General features: G+C 43.7%; 2 protein-coding genes across 2 annotated transcripts in view; one reads left to right on the top strand and one right to left on the bottom strand.

Moving 5' to 3' along the window:
• ppm1lb (protein phosphatase, Mg2+/Mn2+ dependent, 1Lb) overlaps nucleotides 1–2726 on the bottom strand; it is a 45334-nt gene extending 42608 nt beyond the window's left edge. The window contains exon 1 of the mRNA XM_071358864.1: nucleotides 1807–2726. Within this exon, the coding sequence (XP_071214965.1) occupies nucleotides 1807–2205 (399 nt within the window). The 5' untranslated portion in view covers nucleotides 2206–2726. The remainder of the gene's footprint in view (nucleotides 1–1806) is intronic.
• Nucleotides 2727–3490: 764 nt separating this feature from the next.
• On the top strand, nucleotides 3491–14345 carry LOC139548912 (60S ribosomal export protein NMD3-like). The gene is made up of 16 exons (XM_071358863.1): nucleotides 3491–3618; nucleotides 4167–4239; nucleotides 4384–4518; nucleotides 4682–4778; nucleotides 4892–4972; nucleotides 5502–5630; nucleotides 5733–5823; nucleotides 6341–6419; nucleotides 7759–7855; nucleotides 8703–8820; nucleotides 10257–10402; nucleotides 11549–11661; nucleotides 11814–11886; nucleotides 13221–13327; nucleotides 13496–13566; nucleotides 13705–14345. Exons 2-16 carry the CDS (start codon nucleotides 4196–4198, stop codon nucleotides 13836–13838), a joined length of 1515 nt encoding a protein of 504 aa, XP_071214964.1. The 5' UTR covers nucleotides 3491–3618; nucleotides 4167–4195; the 3' UTR covers nucleotides 13839–14345.
• The last annotated feature ends 5348 nt before the right edge of the window (nucleotides 14346–19693 follow it).

Raw genomic sequence — 19693 nt, 5'->3', positions numbered from 1 at the left:
CTGTGTGTGTGTGTCTAGCTTACTATTCTTCTCTGAGAGGCGATGTATCTTTCTGTGGGTAAATCGGCCCGTTCCAAGCCAGTGTCAGAGCTAGGACAAGGTGTCCTGGCTGGTAACTCTGGCTACCAACCCTCTCACCCACCTCCCCCAACCTACCTCAGCCTTCATCCCCTCTCCTGCCACTAGGGCTTGGTGAATCATGTCAACTTTGTTTTGAGTAGGAGAGAGAGAGAGAGAGAGAGAGAGGCTATCTGGCCCAAAAGATGGACAAATCATTGCCCTGTTTAGAGTGGTAGAGGGAACTAACCAATAGGCTAGCTGAGTCCTCCTCCAGCCCTGGTCTACACTGCAGCTCTCTGCTGACGCACCGCCCCCGGCCAGGAATACATCAACAATAACATACTGTAGCAGCAGAACCATTTGAAAAGCTGGTGTCTGGCAACAGTTTCACACTTCAAAAGAGAGTGAAGGAATAAAAACACACAAAATTGTCACCCAAGGCCAAAGCGAGGGGGAAAAAAATCCCTCGCCTACATGAGCAAATCTGAAGTGAACACCCTCTTTCTCTGCTCTCCCTCACAGACCTGAGGATGGCTTTTATAGCCTGGTTTACCATCCTCTATAAGGAATATAGGGAAGGAGGAATGAAGGCCCAAACATGCTGCAGGGAAAACCAGACAAATGGCCAGTTCTGGTCAAAGGGAAGCAGTGAGCTGCTGCACTAGAGCCCACCGTTTAATCTACCCTGAAAATAATGGTTATCCTCCACCTCCATCACTGTCTTTTTTTTTTAGAATGTTATCTTTCAGCCTGGGTCAGGCCAGAATAGTCAACTTCTGTATTAAACAGACTAGAGCATGCCTGAGCAGTAGAGCTCCTTAGAAAAACACTGGCAGCCCATAGACAGGGTCTGGGAGAGAGGCAGTGTGAGAGGGAGGAGAGAGGGGCACCTTGTCAGAAAGAATTTGCCAGTGAGTTTCTTCACGTAGCTCCATGGCGTCAGTCAATACTGGGCTGTCAGGCCCGCGTGGCCACAGCTGCAGCCCACAGAGACAAGGTCGCTGTTCAGGCAGGCCTGGCCATCATGATCAATCAGTGTTGTTACCCTGCCAACAATGGAGATAAACCCCACACCCCAACAAAACAAAAACAAAAAACACACATTCTTTCACTTCTGGTCGGGTCGAGGAGTAACAAGACCAGTATCCCACTTTCTGTCTTTTGCATGGAGTATGATCATTACATTGAATGACTGCCTATCTCACACTACCACACACACACACACACAGATGGACGCTTTGCCCCGCTATAGGGACATCTGGCTGATGAGAGTAGGAAGTGTATTTCTGTGAGACAAGCTGCTCAATCTGTGCCACTGAATGCTTGTCATGGAGTCAAAGACCTACAGCTGCCAGGGCTTTGTCTGTGACCAGAACATGGAGAGGGTGACAGGTGCATGGGCATCAGATGACCAGTTATGGTCATGCACAGGACACCAGTGATTTACTGTATTCAGACCAGAATATGACCCATATCTGAAAGCACCTGTCACTGGGGTTGGAAATGATTAGCTCTCTTGTACAATCCGTTTAGACTTTATCTGCAGCATACCACACAATCTTGTTATGTCTATAAGTATTTTAAACGTGCAAGACCATGAATGATGGTCTCTTATGTTTGGCACAACTTCACAAAGTAAAGTGCTAAAGTTGATTTGATGCATAGCAAGTGCATGTGCAAGTGTTGACCAAACCAAAACAAGTATAGTCTCTCAACAAATGAAATATATCAGCCCATTTATCTTACCTCTCCCCCATGGCCATCAAAAATCCCAAATATAGAAGGGTGACTCTTGTTCACGATGTCAGTGAGGACCTCGAAGCGGTCTTCCATGTGATCTCTCCGGCCTTGGATGGAGTACACCGCCACATTGTTGCTCTTGAACTCCCAAGTTTTGGAGAACTCTGCGTCCAGAACGTCGAGACCCCCGAATTTGTCATTCTGCATAATCTCCGCCACTTTCCCCTTGACCATTTTGACAGCATCCCGGCTGGACTTGACGATGGTTTTCACCTCATCAGTGTGGAAGAAGTAACTCCACAGAGCAAGGCTTATGCATAGAAGGAACAAGGTCTCTGGTCTGAGCAGAAAATAACGCATGATCCGACCCAAAAGAGACAACAGTGTCATCGTATCCTCTATCATTTATACAAACAAGAAATCACTGCAGGTTGTTGTTGTTTACCCGCAACTTTCAGTCCATTATTATCGATGCTAGAGTAAATAATCCGCGAAACCAAATGCAAACGTAGTCTACAACACATCTGGTGTAAAAAGCTGAATTAAGTCAACCCAACACTGATAGCTCCATGTAGCAATGCGGCTTGATGTATTGGAGAATCCGTAACGTTAGACACTGCGGGGTGTAAGACTCTGCCTTGGCTGGCTCACTCTAGCATAAAGCCCCATGAACCAGCGATTGTCCCTTGTCCATATGATGCAGTGAATCACAACCGTTGCAAGGAGGAGAATGGTAGCTATATTAAACCTCAGTCGGAGAGACCCCACTTTGAAGTACCTCGTTTAACGCTAACTTGAAAGCAAACTGCATGCTCCCTCAACCTTTGGCAGCGAGGTTGCGATTGAGTTGTAAATAGTGCACTCAATTTGAAGCCGAGGAAGTGTTCGTTTTCAGGACCGCACCAATTGGAGCACGTGAGGTGTGCACCATGCAACCTTGTTTAGGATAACATACATCATATTTCTGGAGGGGCAAACTAAATGTAATTTGCAACTTTACACTGGCTGAATAGACCATTTATAGAATTTGGGTAAATACATTTTTGACCTACGTAACTTATTGACGGATGCACGCACCCCCCACGGCGGATTGTTTTAATCTGAGCCCACCTGTTTATATATATTACGGCAAGCCCCGAGGACCAGAACAGGGGTTTGTCTACTAAAGGATAGAGCTGTGGTGAAAATTGACTTTTCGGTCGAAGCAGGTTATGGGAATGAACTAACAGGTTTTAGGGCAATTGGGTTAAGGTCAGGAAAAGAGTTAGAGTAAACTAAAATGCACAAAAAATCTACTTTGACGTCAATTGGACAAAAACTGTATCCCATGTAGACATGACCCCAGTTCGGTTATAAAACAGATAAGGCAAAGGTTTAAAAACTCTATGGATAAGGTACTTTGTAAAATTCTACTTTTGTTTGTTGTTGTTTTTAATAATGGCGACGAAGAAAGATAGAGGAGGAAGGTATAGATAATGATAATGCCTTTGGTTCGATAAATCGATCTTCTTTGGGTACATTTTTTACCTTGTATTTTTTAAATACGTATTGCCTTGTCCAATGTATATCAAAATTAATGAATTGGAGTATTACAACATTTGTCAATCATATCATAACGTCCATATACCGGTAGTGTAGTTTATTCTGTCTGTATTTAATTTGAATGGTTTCTGACGCTACTGCACTCAGGCAAACGAGAGGGGACTGGGTCCTTTTCGCACCAGAAAGTGGTGTGTCGTCATCACCCTGCTCCTCCTTTCCAGTTTGTGGTGGTGAAACGTGGAGGTCCGCAACGTGGCTTGGAAAAACATTCTGCAAGTACGTGTTGTTTATCAGTTGTCTCATTAAATGGCACGAAGCCCCCCCGAAATCTCTTTACATAGGAGGCGCCGTGTTAAGACAAAACTGTCACGATCATCGCAAATTAGTCAGAAGGAAAGCTGTTCCCTGTTAGCTAGGCTAAGGCTGGCTAGCAAGTAAAGTTACCGGCCATTTAAACCTGCCTTTTTCTATCTAACGGTAACTGTTTGGTGAAGTTAATCCAATTGTATACATAGCTAACGACAACTGGCAGCAAAAAGGTGTTTGTCAGATGAGTTGTGACATTGTGATAAATGGTTAACTACCTGAAAGATATCATAGAATTGTAGCTAAGTCTGGCTAAGTGTCATGTGTGGGGGAAAATAACATTACCAGGGAAGTTGGTGCACTAGATAACGTTAGCTGGCTACCATGTATTGACCATAATCAATACACATTACCCATGTGGATGTGTTGTATGCTAATAGCATTACGTTTTTGTATATAATCTAAAAAGTAAAGATTTATCTGATTCATAACATCAATCTGATCTGTCATTTATCTAGATCTCACTACAACACCCACACCATTTATAATGGAGTACATGCAAGCTCCTGCTACAAGCAGCCAGGGGAACATGTAAGTAGAATATATGATCAGCCTCCTACAGTCTACAAATAATTGTCCTTTACCGTCAGTGTGAATGTGTAGATTCATAACTTTTTCAAAGGTATCAGCTGGTACACAGTACTAATCAAGGAATGGTTTTTCTCCTCTCCTTAGCCTGTGCTGCACCTGTGGCATCCCTATCCCCCCAAACCCAGCCAACATGTGTGTGTCCTGCCTCAGGACCACAGTGGACATCTCCGAGGGAATCCCCAAGCAAGTCAATCTGCACTTCTGCAAGCAGTGTGAACGGTACATCACAAGCCTGTCAAACGTAGTGCCACAGCTAAGATGTTTAAATCCCTGTCTTGTGCTCTTACTGCCCAAGGTTCATTAGTCAGTAAACTGTGGGATCTTACCAAGGCTCCTACATTAGTTCAGGTTCATTGATTGCTCCTCTTTCTTTTCTATGCAGGTACTTGCAGCCTCCAGCCTCCTGGGTGCAGTGTGCTCTGGAGTCCAGGGAACTGCTCGCCCTCTGCCTTAAAAAACTGAAGGGCAACATGACCAAAGTGAGTATCCCTTCCCTACTCTGCTCTATTTACATTCAAACATACACTTGTTCAACATTTTCAACAGGGCTGTAGCCATTCGCCTCAGAAACTCATGTGACCTCCTAATCCAGGTGCGTCTGATCGATGCTGGATTCCTGTGGACGGAACCCCACTCCAAGCGGATCAAGTTGAAGGTGACCATACAGAAAGAGGTGAGAGGAGAAATAAGAGGCGTCAGTGTGTGATATTTAATAGAATAGATTAGTGTGGATTAGTGTCCCACCGCTGACTTCCATGTTGTCATAATTTAATCCAGGTGACAGTAAAGGGGTAAAGGGCTGACTTTGTAGTTTCAGAGCACAGTGATTGGGTGAAGGTTAGGCAGTGGCTGTCATCTTAACTTCATGACCTTTCAGAGGAATCTGAGCTCCTCAGGGCCCAGGCCTTAGTCTGGAGTGTAGGAGGTTTTGTGTGACCAGTGATCTTGTATCTAGATGCCCTTTAGTCACCAGAAACAGCAGCACCAAACTCTGATGAATAAAGTCTTGCACATCAGTGTTCCCCAAATTATGGGTGGGTAATGATCCACTGGTGGGTCACAGCTGTCTAGCCCAGTTCTGTATTTAAAAAATATATATAAATAAAGTGTTTACCTGGTGTGTCGCATTAGTCGTAAACTATGTTCTGAGTCAGTCATATAAGAGAATAGTGGTTGATGGTAGTTTGGCCTGTCCTGTCCAGGTGATGAACGGAGCCATCCTGCAGCAGGTGTTTGTGGTAGAGTTTGTCATCCAGGGCCAGATGTGTGATGACTGCCACCGTGTCGAGGCCAAGGACTTCTGGAACTCTGTGGTACAAGTCAGACAGAAGGTACCACTGATGATTAGAATTATATTATTCATGTTGCTCACCACAACAATCATTTTTAACATGTTGTGTTGGTAACCTAATATTGGACTGGTCCTTTTTTAGACTTCTCACAAGAAAACGTTTTACTACCTGGAGCAGCTGATTCTCAAGCACAAACTCCATCAGAACGCACTCAACATCAAGGAGATCAATGGTGGGTTTGGGATAGAATATACTGCTCTAAAGTGGGGGTTTCATCCAGGAAGAGACACCAGACCATTGATATTGATGATTTTCTAAAAGTTTTCCTATCCCGTGCTTTAGAACGACATGGCCATGTGTTTATAATCACTGTGGTAGGATCATAGTACTGAGCATTCCATTTACCATGCCAACAATGCTTTTGGACTCGGTCCTATTTTCAGTCACACACTGTGTAGTGAGAGATATTTCAGAAACAGCGCCCAGTGTGGTTGGACCAGATTGTAAGGGAAAAGCTACCCTTTGACAGTTCAATATAAATGACCTCCCTCTCTAGCCGTAGTTAAAAGCCTTGAGGTTCCAACATGTGGTGGCCATATTTCCCCCCGCGGTGCCCATCTGGGCTGTATTACTGATGCTGGCGTGTTAAGTGTTTGAATGGTGATGACAGAGGTTACGTGTGGTGTGTGTGCCTGTGATTGATTTATCGATTGAAGACTGATTGGTTTTTAATCTTTCTCCTCTCTCAGAGGGTATTGATTTCTACTATGCCACCAAGCAGCATGCTCAGAAGATGGTGGATTTCCTCCAGTGCACAGTCCCCTGCAGGTAGGAACCAGTTCTCCAGTCCCTCCACTACGTTTAGAGGTTGCCCTGTAGTGACAGAACTGCCTGACCTGCAAATCTGACTTGAGGTCAGTGTCTAGGGATAACATCATCCTACTCTGGATGGCGCCTTCATGGTTATTGTATAATGCCCATGCAATGTTCATTTGGTGTTGAGACATGTTAATGTTGAATTGAACAGTGATGCGCTAGACCGCACTAACCACATTAAGTGCAGTCTGTGTGGCTAGTGCTACGATTATTCAATGTCTATAGACTTATGTTTGGACACACCTACTCATTCCAGGGTCTTTACTATTTTCTATATTGTAGAATAATAGTGAAGACATCAAAACTATGAAATAACACATGTAGTAACCAAAAAAGTGATAAAATATATTTTATATTTAAGATTCTTCAAAGTAGCCACCCTTTATCCTTGACAACAGCTTTGCACACACTTGGCATTCTCTCAACCAGCTTCATGAGGTGTAGTCACCTGGAATGCATTTCAATTAACAGGTGTGCCTTGTTAATTTGTGACATGAAGGTCAGTCAATGCGGAAAATGTCAACAACTTTGAAAGTTTCTTCAAGTGCAGTTGCAAAAACTATCAAGCGCTATGATAAAACTGGCTCATGTGGACTGCCACAGTAAAGGAAGACCCAGACTTACTTCTGCTGCAGAGGGCAAGTTCATTAGTTAACTGCACCTCAGATTGCAGATCAAATAAATGCTTCACAGAGTTCAAGTAACAGACACATCTCAACATCAACTGTTCAGAGGAGACTGCATGAATCAGGCCTTCATGGTCGAATTGCTGCAAAGAAACCACTACTAAAGGACACCAATAATAAGAAGAGACTTGCTTCGGCCAAGAAACACGAGCAATGGACATTAGACCAGTGGAAATCTGTCCTTTGGTCTGGAGTCCAAATTTGATATTTTTGGTCCCAACCGCCGTGTCTTTGTGAGATGCGGAGTAGGTGAACGGAGTGTGAGAGTGCAATGCTGTCATCAAGGCAAAGGGTGGCTACTTTGAAGAACCTAAAATATATTTTGATTTGTTTAACACTTTTTTGATTACAACATGATTCCATGTGTGTTATTTCATAGTTTTGATGTCTTCACTATTATTCTACCATGTAGAAAATAGTACAAATTAAGAAAAACCCTTGAATGAGTAGGTGTCCAAACTTTCGACTGGTACGGTATATAATTTTTCAAAATATTTATTTTTAGCTTTGCATGGAGATGCTTAAGAATGTTGCTTATTTTCTCTCTGACAAGATATATTCTTGTAGTGTTCTTTATGGTTTCTTTGTCACCCTGTCTTGTTTAGGTCGAAGACCTCCCAGCGCCTCATCTCCCACGACATCCACTCAAACACATTCAACTACAAGAGCACCTACTCCATTGAGATTGTTCCTGTTTGCAAGGTATACAGCATCTTCCTCAAAAATATTGAAGGTCAAATGCTCTACATGTATCTCAAGGGGCTGAACATTAGTTGAATAGGTGAACAGAGCGCACCTATACTCAAATGCTCAGGTCCAAACAGGCCAGGGCAGACCTATACAGATTCCCCGTTCTTATCATAACAGACACAGCTTCCCTTGGATAGAACTGATGTTTTAAAAGATGCTTTTGAACCGTCCAATGGAAACTAAATTTGAATCAATCTGGGTGTGTCTAAGTCAGGAGTCTTACTCAAAACGTTTTTGTTGAGTGAATGTTTCTTGTCAATGCTCTTCTGTTGGATTCATGTAGATTCATCTACTCATAGGTTCTAACATGTAGACTGAGTACACACGTATCGATGCTTGGCTTCTGACCATAGATGTGAAGAGTGAATTTTGTTCATATCCAATTCTACCCATGTGTTTTTTTTATGCATTTCTATCCAATGACTGAATGAAGCATTGCAGCGCACTCATTCAGTAAACGGATATGACTTAACATTTTCAAGATCAATGAAATGCGTTCCTAATCAGCATCTTATTTTCTTTTGCATTGTGAGACAAATTGTAATCACCCTGATGAAACAGAGGGAACATAGCCGACCCCTTGTATAACCAAACTGGCAATGACAGCCTCTGTTATTCAGATTGTTCATGAAGGTGTAGCCTAATCCAGAGTTGAATGTTAATCTCTGCTGTACTACAGTTTACTGTGTGTTTCTCTGGGGAATAATCCGGTGGGAAAGTTGGCATTGGGAAGAGGTTTCAAAGTTCTCTCTGACCTGACCTCAGTCTGACCCCTGGTATGTTTTGTCTCATTGCCCAGGACAACGTGGTGTGTCTGTCGCCTCGTCTGGCTCAGAGCCTGGGGAACATGGGCCAGGTGTGTGTGTGCGCCCGAGTCACCAGCACCATCCACCTCATTGACCCCAACACCCTGCAGAGTGAGTACAGTACACACCAACACCATCCACCTCATTGACCCCAACACCCTGCAGAGTGAGTACAGTACACACCAACACCATCCACCTCATTGACCCCAACACCCTGCAGAGTGAGTACAGTACACACCAACACCATCCACCTCATTGACCCCAACACCCTGCAGAGTGAGTACAGTACACACCAACACCATCCACCTCATTGACCCCAACACCCTGCAGAGTGAGTACAGTACACACCAACACCATCCACCTCATTGACCCCAACACCCTGCAGAGTGAGTACAGTACACACCAGCACCATCCACCTCATCGACCCCAACACCCTGCAGAGTGAGTACAGTACACACCAGCACCATCCACCTCATCGACCCCAACACCCTGCAGAGTGAGTACAGTACACACCATCCACCTCATCGACCCCAACACCCTGCAGAGTGAGTACAGTACACACCATCCACCTCATCGACCCCAACACCCTGCAGAGTGAGTACAGTACACACCATCCACGTCATTGACCACAACACCCTGCAGAGTGAGTACAGTACACACCATCCACCTCATCGACCCCAACACCCTGCAGAGTGAGTACAGTACACACCATCCACCTCATCGACCCCAACACCCTGCAGAGTGAGTACAGTACACACCAGCACCACCTTTACTGTCGGCCCCTACACCCTGAAGAGTGAGTACAGTACACACCAGCACCACCTTTACTGTCGGCCCCAACACCCTGCAGAGTGAGTACAGTACACACCAGCACCACCTTTACTGTCGGCCCCTAGCTGCCAGGGGACAGAGGCTGTTTCAACACATGATTTTATGACTACTGAAACATTTATTTTACAGATATGCTTTGCTTCTTTGATTGATTGATGTATTGCTGATGTGTTGACAAGTCAACGTTTCAAGGCGATTGGATGTGTGTGTGCATGAGTTTGTGCTTGTGTGATAAAGCATCAACAGTTTACCATCTGTTCCAAATTTTTAGCATCAGTTTTTGATTAGACTGATGGAATGTGATTATATTCCACTTGATTTAAGTCTTTTGTACCGAACTGAACCCAATATCGTTTACAGTGTTTCTGTTCACCACATGCTCATCACCCTCCCTTCACTCTCAACAGCTTCCCTCTGTGTCTAATCAGGGCATTCCACACATGACACACACACTCAGGGCACATGTTTTTAATTAGTGTTCAAAGAAAGGCTATTTTTGCTCCAGTCTCAACCCCAGCCTCTGGGCAGAACAATGATCCATGCTAGCCAAATTACTCGACTGCAAGAGGGAGGGAAGTTCAAATGAATCCATTTATCTTGCGTGTGCACACAAGCATGTGTAGGAAGTTATTGGTGTTTTGAGCAGTGAAAATTAAAACTCTGGACTGTCCATAGAGATAAACATCTAATTCTATTTCTCCTGTCTAACCCAACAGTCGCTGAGGTGGATGGGGGCACATACTGGCGCAACCCCTTCAACAGCCTCGTTAGCCCACGGCAACTGGAGGAGTTCATCGTCATGGATACTGACATCATCAGGAACCAGAAGCTGAGGGCGGGAGCAGGCATAAGGTCCAATAAGGTAGGAGTTCTGAGGGAATTGGGCGGTGATTTGGAATTGGGCTGTCCCGTCGCTACTGCGCGGTGGGACAGGAACATCCCTGCCGGCCAAACCCTCCCCTAACCCAGACGACGCTGGGCCAATTGTGTGCCGCCCAATGGGTCTCCCGATCGCGGCCGGCTGCAACAGAGCCTGGACTTGAACCAGGTTCTCTAGTGGCACAGCCTTAGACCATTCCGCTACTCAGGAGGCCCACCAATTGTCATACTTGAATAAAAGTATAGATACCTTAATAGAAATGTACTCAAGTAAAAGTGAAAGTCAGCCAGTAAAATACTACTTGAGTAAAAGTCTAAAAGTATTTGTTTTTAAATATCCTTAAGTATCAAAAGTAAAAGTATAAATCACTTAAAATTCCTTATATTAAGCAAAGCAGACAGCAATATTTTCTTGTTTTCCAAATTTACGGATAGCCAGGGGCACACTCCAACACATTATTTACAAAAGATGCATTTGTGTTTAGTTAGTCTGCCAGATCAGAGGCAGTAGGGATGACCAGGGATGTTCTCTTGATTAGTGCGTGAATTGGACCATTTTCCTGTCCTAAGCATTCAAAATGTAACGAGTACTTTTGGGTGTCAGGGAAAATGTATAGAGTAAAAAGTGTAATATTTTCTTTAGGAATGTAGTGACGTAAATGTTGTCAAAAATATAAATGGTAAAGTACAGATACCCCAAAAAGCGACTTGATTAAGTAGTACTTTAAAGTATTTTTACTCAAGTACTTTACACCACTGTGTGTATTCATGCGTGCAACTTCCCGCTTGACTGCGGTGCTTTGGTGTGTTTGTGGCTTTAATGACAGTGTTTTTAAGCAGATTGAATTATGGGGATCATTTCTCTTTTCTTGGAAGAAATGTCAATGGATAACCATTACATTATTCCTGAAGCAGCACATCAGATTAGAGAAAAACCCTCCACAATACATGGAAGTGTTTCTGTAAAATGAAACAGGAAATGGGTTTGCTACGGTACGATAACGTCCCCTCCCCCATCTAATGGTGTTGGACAACTAAACACCCTTCATCCGTTTAGTGGAAAGGAATAGAAGTAATGGTGGTGCTAGGGTAAGTCTTGTGTATGTGTTCTGATTTTGTGTGTCTCCAGCACACCCTGGCTGAGGTGTGGGTGCAGAAGACCTCAGAGATGGACACGGCTCAGCAGTACCACTGTCGCACCCACCTGGGCCACCTGCTCAACATAGGAGACCTGGTTCAGGGGTAGGTGACTGTCACCGGCTGCTATACAGCTACTAAACTCTTAAATGTTCATCTAACTTCTTGCTGTATAAGAGAATCAAAACAATACCTTACTCTTTTGATTGTGAAGTTAGAGAAAATATTATGTTTCTTTCACTTTTGTTACCCTCTAGCTTTGACTTTGCCAATTCCAACGTTAATGACGAGTTTCTGAACAAGATGAACCCGAGTCATATTCCTGACGTGGTAAGAACCAGTACATACTACTGTGTGGACACACTTATGTATCCTTCAAAACAGGGATCTCCAACAGGTAGATTGTAGCTCGCAGCCCACATATAAGTAGCTGCCAATCAATTCTGAAAGTACATTCAGTTTTCCATCACAAACTGTCATAAACATAAAGCTCCCAGCTACAATTCAATCAGTCACATTGACATTTCCCCACCCCTGGTTAGCCACTATTTGCTTAAAAATCCAAAAGTAACACAAAATCTGCCAATTAATTTCCAGCAATGTTGCGCCTGTCTGTCTGTTTTGTACATGCTGTACATGTCTGTTTTGTCTCACTCCGTATGTAGCCAATTAGCGACGCTAATGATAACGTATTTTTTTCTTCAATTGGTTTGTGTGTTTGAGGTTCAACCCCACATAATGTACATTGTGCACATTTTAATACAGAAGGGTGGACAGACTTCCCCAAAAACGTTCTCTATTAAATGTTAACCTCAAAGTAGGCTTACCTGACAGAACTATAAATCATGATTATTTGTTTGAATTGGGTGGCCATTGTTTTTCAAACTCTGCCGTGGCATGTGCTTCAGCAGTAGGCCTATCAGCAGAAACATCGCTAGACCGACACATTCCACTCTTGCTAGATGCTCAGTTAAAGGGGAATTACACACTCTTTCCAGACATCATAAATGTTGTTCTGATGTGATTTAAACATGGACATGGACTCAGAACATCAATTTTCGTTGTTTCTCTATGAATATTTGTAATATTGAGAGTGGAAAACATAAAAAATATCCAAAACCAGGAAAAATACAATTCTGGAAAATACAAAATATAATTTTATGGGGCCTGTCATGCCAAATACTGTTTATCAACCATTATTTGACCAGGTATATAGACAGAAAAAACACATCTTGTACACCAAGGACCATGGGGTGAGGTAGAGGAGAAGAGAACAATGTGCCTTTTGGAAAGCAATAAAATAAATTATAGCTTGCAAAATTTATATTTAAAAAAAAAAGTAGCTCATGCTAGAAAAGGTTGGAGAACCCTGCTCAAACGAGACCTCTTTTACCATGTACTGCACTGTACTGTCTGTATTAGATCACATTGCCCCCTGGTGGACATTGTGGTATTGGTTTGATTTTGTTTGCTGCATTGAGTTGAAATGTCAATCCTTTAATGGGAAAATTGGCCACCTGACCACGTACTGTTCACTTCATTTTGAAATGAGAGCTCGACTGCATACCTGTCAGCACATGACTGCAAAGGACAGAATACATCATAACAAAATGAAATGAATGCATGTATTGAAGCCATTTGGACATGTTTGTTGTGACTTGCAGGTGCTAATCAAGAAGAGCTACAACCGCAGCAAGAGGGTGAAGCGCAGGAACTGGAAGCTGAAGGAGATGGACAAAGATAGAGAGGGCATGGCGCCTGAAGACGAGAGGTAAGGAGGAGAGGAAGAGCTGATGAGAGAGGGGGAGAAGCAGGAAGGGATGAGGAGAGAGAAAGTGAAGGATGGATATGCTCAATATCCAGGTGATGACTTAGTAAGTTGTGAAAGGTGTCTGTCTACAACATAGGCAGTGATTTATTTGTTCTCTTCCTGTTTCAGACAATACCAGGACTTCCTAGAGGACCTGGAGGAAGACGAAGCCCTGAGAAAGAACGTCAACATCTTCAGAGGTGAGTGGGACCGCAGCTTTCTGCTTCTCTTTATAGTTCTTCTTGCAAGAATCTGGATGTTTTCCTCAATTGTCACCCATAGCTTTCTATTGATCCATTTTAGCTGTAGCCTCATGATGAAGTTGTTTTATATTGCAGATGCGTCTAAGATCCCAGTGGAGAGTGATACGGATGACGAGGGCGCCCCTCGGATCTCTCTGATGGAGATGCTGGAGGACCTCAGCATAACGGACGCCACCGGGGGAGAGGGAGCCGACATGCTGACCGAATAGACCAATCACCGGCCTGCTTACATCCACATAATAACTGTTTAGACCAATCAGGGTCTTAATAACATCAACATGATGTTTGACTAGACAAATGGGCTCCCGAGTGGCGCAGCAGTCTAAGGCACTGCATCTCAGTGCAGTGTTCGGATCCAGGCTGTATCACAACTGGCCGTGATTTGGAGTCCCATAGGGCGGCGCACAATTGGCCCTGCGTCGTCCGGGTTTGGCCGTCATTGTAAATAAGAATTTGTTCTTAACTGACTTGCCTAGTTAAAGGTTAAATAAAAATCCTACTAATAACATGAGTGATTAGTAGTCCAATAAGAATGGCAATGCGCTGTCAGCTACCATTTCTTACAGTCTCCCCCCAACAGCAGTCACTCAGAATGCAGCAGAAGGGTAACTTCTGAGTTATTGAGTGGATCCTGCCCTTTGTTTGACCCTTCCCTGTCTCCATATTAGAGGCATTGGTTTGTGATGTACACCAAATAAAATATAACCTGGTTACAATATGACTTTTTCATTCGGAGATGCACATCGTCCACTAAGGAGCTGGAGAAGTGGGGAAGATGTTACTGAACTATAAGCATGGACCTCACTCTCAATATGGTACCTAACACTTAAAAGCAGAGACTGGCCACATGATGAAAGTGGTAGAATGTACCAGTTGGGAATGCATGGGCACCTTCTATGAGTAGCTAGTTCTATGTGTAGATATCCCGTGTATGCATTCTGGATTGGGTATGCTTATGCTTGTAATAGGCTGCAGACTGGCATCTAGATTCTCTACCTAACAAAACCAGCCCCACTCACATGCAGAGCCACTGTCTTGTGAAATTGGTTCGCTTAACTTCAGAAATTAATCAATTCAAAAATAATTTGGGACTAGGACTCAGTGGGCACATGTCCCCTACTATTAGACTGTTATCCAATGCAAGCTGCTCTATTGTTGCCGGGTAGACATTGTAATTATAGTAGGGGCTGAAGGGGAGAGGTTGGTGCAGGGGGAGGTTGAGTGCTTTAGAGGAAACTTTATCTTGGGGGCTTAGATATTTTAGGGGAGAGAGAGTTGTGTTATGTGCCACTTCAGTCTGGCTTGAAGAGGGAAGAGGCGGGATCTTGTTTTTTGGCAACTTAAACAGGTTGTTAGGGGTAACCAGATCCTTGGGAAAGTAACTTTAGGTCCCTTCGAGTCATTGGATAATAAGGTAGAGCGAGGGGTTCTCTACCTTCCCTCCCACTCTCTCCCCCTGACCCCCTTTTCTCACCCACCTACAGTATATGCTGTCTCTGTCAACCTGTTCTCAACGTGTTCTTATCATCCACTTCTCCACACCTACAGTATATGCTGTGTCTGTCAACCTGTTATTATCATCCACTTCCCCTCCACACCTACAGTATATGCTGTCTCTGTCAACCTGTTCTTATCATCCACTTCTCCACACCTACAGTATATGCTGTCTCTGTCAACGTGTTCTTATCATCCACTTCTCCACCTACAGTATATGCTGTCTCTGTCAACGTGTTCTTATCATCCACTTCTCCTCCACACCTACAGTATATGCTGTCTCTGTCAATGTGTTATTATCATCCACTTCCCCTCCACACCTACAGTATATGCTGTCTCTGTCAACGTGTTCTTATCATCCACTTCTCCACACCTACAGTATATGCGGTCTCTGTCAACCTGTTCTTATCATCCACTTCTCCACACCTACAGTATATGCTGTCTCTGTCAACGTGTTCTTATCATCCACTTCTCCTCCACACCTACAGTATATGCTGTCTCTGTCAACGTGTTCTTATCATCCACTTCTCCTCCACACCTACAGTATATGCGGTCTCTGTCAACCTGTTCTTGTCACCCACTCACCTCATTTTATCATCCCCTTTTTTCTGACCCCGTATGTCCACTTTTCACTCTCCTTCCAAGAATACTATTGAAGGATCAGTGGGCTACCTGACTGTTCAACTGTTCAGGGTCCCAGACAGTGTCATGCTCCTTCATGCTGTGAGTTTGGCTTCCAGACTTCCACCCGGTGCAGTCTGTATGCTTGGAGACTGTCTGTTCAGTCAACTGGATAGAGTGGCTCAGCCATGTCTTTACACATCAATAATGTAAGCAGCTGAGAAGTTGTAAAAACACATTTTATTCCCAAAGACAGACAATGAAAGAGAGTACTGGGATATCAATGTGCTGAAAATATATCCTCTTCATTTGATTTATAAAATAATAAAGGCTATCAGCTAAATAGGCTATCCAATCACTCAACATTTTTGGAGGAATCTCAGTAATTTTGCCAGTTCTGTAGCAACACTATGACTTCTTGCATCCCCTGTCAGTTGCAGAGTGTGCATTGCGCTGTTATGGGTGAATTATGTTTTGGGAAAATTCAGTGCATAGTCTATTTGCAGTCAGTGGAGATTATGAATTTCATTCCCTGTGTGGCAAGTAGAGGGGGGATGCCTTTAGAGAATTATAGAGGACTCTTCTTTGTATCTGTCCCATTATGGTGTCTGTGCGCATGGGCAGTGCTATAGAGGCCATCTCCATTTGAAGTAGTCCATTTTCTTCTACTACTTCTATGAGTTTTCAAACATACTGGAAGGGTGCATACTGCCACCTGGAGAGTGTTGTTTGAACAGGTATGAAGCCAATGTTGGCGATTTACTGACACCTGCAGTTATGGAATGTTTGCTCACAAGTATAATTAATTATATGATCCTTCCTTAACCCGTAGGAAGTCCCTCAGTTGATTACTTCAAAATGGGCGCTGCCCATGCTAAAACAGGCTTTTGGACACTAGAGTCCTCTATGAGGATGCCATTCAAAAGTTGCGCGGACACGCGCGTCAGGTGTCTCCTATCCAATAAAGCAGGACAGAGTTTTGATGACTATTCCACTGACTAGACGACTATGGATTAGTCCCATTTGTGAATAATCGTGCCTTATTTATAGAGGTTGAAGACACGTGCGCCGAACGCTCTGTCCTTAAAAACCCATACCCAACTCCACGTGAACGCCGGGTGAGTGTAAAGAGTAGTAGGTGTGGTGTAGACTGTATGACCTGCTACAGGTAGTCTATATTTGTGAACTGGTAGTGCAGTTCACACCACAGTAGTGGGACACAGGCCATTCTCTCTGAACCGGGGGAGCACGGACAGCGGCATGTTATCAGACAGGTACAGTGAGGGAAAAAAGTATTTGATCCCCTGCTGATTTTGTACGTTTGCCCACTGACAAAGAAATGATCAGTCTATAATTTTAATGGTAGGTTTATTTGAACAGTGAGAGACAGAATATCAACAAAAAAATCCAGAAAAACGCATGTCAAAAATGTTATGAATTGATTTGCATTTTAATGAGGGAAATAAGTATTTGACCCCTCTGCAAAACATGACTTAGTACTTGGTGGCAAAACCCTTGTTGGCAATCACAGAGGTCAGACGTTTCTTGTAGTTGGCCACCAGGTTTGCACACATCTCAGGAGGGATTTTGTCCCACTCCTCTTTGCAGATCTTCTTCAAGTCATTAAGGTTTCGAGGCTGACGTTTGGCAACTCGAACCTTCAGCTCCCTCCACAGATTTTCTATGGGATTAAGGTCTGGAGACTGGCTAGGCCACTCCAGGACCTTAATGTGCTTCTTCTTGAGCCACTACTTTGTTGCCTTGGCCGTGTGTTTTGGGTCATTGTCATGCTGGAATACCCATCCACGACCCATTTTCAATACCCTGGCTGAGGGAAGGAGGTTTTCACCCAAGATTTGACGGTACATGGCCCCGTCCATCGTCCCTTTGATGCGGTGAAGTTGTCCTGTCCCTTTAGCAGAAAAACACCCCCAAAGCATAATGTTTCCACCTCCATGTTTGACGGTGGGGATGGTTTCTTGGGGTCATAGGCAGCATTCCTCCTCCTCCAAACACGGCAAGTTGGGTTGATGCCAAAGAACTCCATTTTGGTCTCATCTGACCACAACACGTTCACCCAGTTGTCCTCTGAATCATTCAGATGTTCATTGGCAAACTTCAGACGGGCATGTATATGTGCTTTCTTGAGCAGGGGGACCTTGCGGGCGCTGCAGGATTTCAGTCCTTCACGGCATAGTGTGTTACCAATTGTTTTCTTGATGACTATGGTCCCAGCTGCCTTGAGATCATTGACAAGATCCTCCTGTGTAGTTCTGGGCTGATTCCTCACCGTTCTCATGATCATTGCAACTCCACGAGGTGAGATCTTGCATGGAGCCCCAGGCTGAGGGAGATTGACAGTTCTTTTGTGTTTCTTCCATTTGCGAATAATCACAGAAACTGTTGTCACCTTCTCACCAAGCTGCTTGGCGATGGTCTTGTAGCCCATTCCAGCCTTGTGTTGGTCTACAATCTTGTCCCTGACATCCTTGGAGAGCTCTTTGGTCTTGGCCATGGTGGAGAGTTTGGAATCTGATTGATTGATTGCTTCTGTGGACAGGTATCTTTTATACAGGTAAGAAACTGAGATTAGGAGCACTCCCTTTAAGAGTGTGCTCCTAATCTCCGTTCGTTACCTGTATGAAAGACACCTGGGAGCCAGAAATCTTTTTGATTGAGAAGGGGTCAAATACTTATTTCCCTCATTAAAATGCAAATCAATTTATAACATTTTTGACATGCATTTTTCTGGATATTTTTGTTGTTATTCTGTCTCTCACTGTTCAAATAAACCTACCATTAAAATTATAGACTGATAATTTCTTTGTCAGTGGGCAAACGTACAAAATCAGCAGGGGATCAAATACTTTTTTCCCTCACTGTAAGCTCACTTTTATATGATCCTTATTGTTTTTTTGTTGTCCTACAGATTATTATTGTGTCATATAGGCATGTAGGCTAGCATGTAGACTACCTTAATGTGAGGAGGCTTATTCAGTTGTTACAATGTCTCTACGGCATTAGTTTAGCCATAATTATTTGTGTGACAGGATAGGACCTGGAAAACAAGCAAACATGCTTGGATTATATTTTAGGTTTATTTATTGACATGCCACAGTGTGTGTCGTTAACTATTTGGTCCATAACTGTTTATTAATGAGTAGGCTATTACTCTGGTGAAGAAGTGTGCACTGGTGTCAGTTGAGTTTACCTGACACCTGTCAACGCACACTGAGGTACTGACTCTGAGACAGAGGCTTTCCTATTATGCCCTTAGATACTTAATGTCAACTACCCTGTGTGGAAGTAGAGTAAATGTCTGTTCTCGTTCCTTATGATGGAGTAAATGTCTGTTCTCGTTCCTTATGATGGAGTAAATGTCTGTTCCTTTCCACCATCTGTACGGTGGTGGACATTTTGACAGCATTGACAATAAAGATAAAGGTACCACGTGTGCTGTTTGAGTGGGATACTGTGTGTTTATGTACTGTGCATGCATGCGTGTATGCAGATTTAATTTACCTTGTCTGGGGCTCTCAGGAGCTAATGTCTGCAGTGCCTCCCCACCAGAGAGACCCCCAGTGGCCCCCAGGGGCCACGGGCTGTGATTGTCCCTGGACCTTCTCATTAATAAACACAGACCCACATGTAATGTGCTTTCTAATACCATTTTCCATTGTTAGCTCCCCCAAGGATATGGTAGGTATGTAAGACATGGGTAATTACATAGTAGCAGGTGCATTGAAAGCTGAAGAAGACTAGGGTTTAAAATGAGACTACGACAAAAACTTGAGGTTATACCACTGAACTACCCACAAAACACCCACACAGTTCATCTTTCACCTACTAAGTGTTTTCCCTTTTACAGTTGGTGTTTCCTCCTGGGAAAATAGGTTTAATTCTATCAGGTAGTGCAGGTGAAGCGACTAACTGTATATCTTTCCACATG

The sequence above is a fragment of the Salvelinus alpinus genome, chromosome 22, assembly GCF_045679555.1.
Source record: "Salvelinus alpinus chromosome 22, SLU_Salpinus.1, whole genome shotgun sequence".
Taxonomy (NCBI): domain Eukaryota; kingdom Metazoa; phylum Chordata; class Actinopteri; order Salmoniformes; family Salmonidae; genus Salvelinus; species Salvelinus alpinus.
The sequence above is the reverse complement of the archived record's forward strand: the minus strand, read 5'-3'. Positions and strand labels throughout refer to the sequence as shown.

Coding starts and splice junctions, on each gene's coding strand:
- LOC139548912 (XM_071358863.1), top strand. CDS start 4,196: ATGGAGTACATGCAAGCTCCTGCTACAAGCAGCCAGGGGAACAT. Junction 5,631..5,732: donor TGGTACAAGTCAGACAGAAG/GTACCACTGATG, acceptor GTCCTTTTTTAG/ACTTCTCACAAGAAAACGTT. Junction 10,403..11,548: donor CAGGCATAAGGTCCAATAAG/GTAGGAGTTCTG, acceptor GTGTGTCTCCAG/CACACCCTGGCTGAGGTGTG.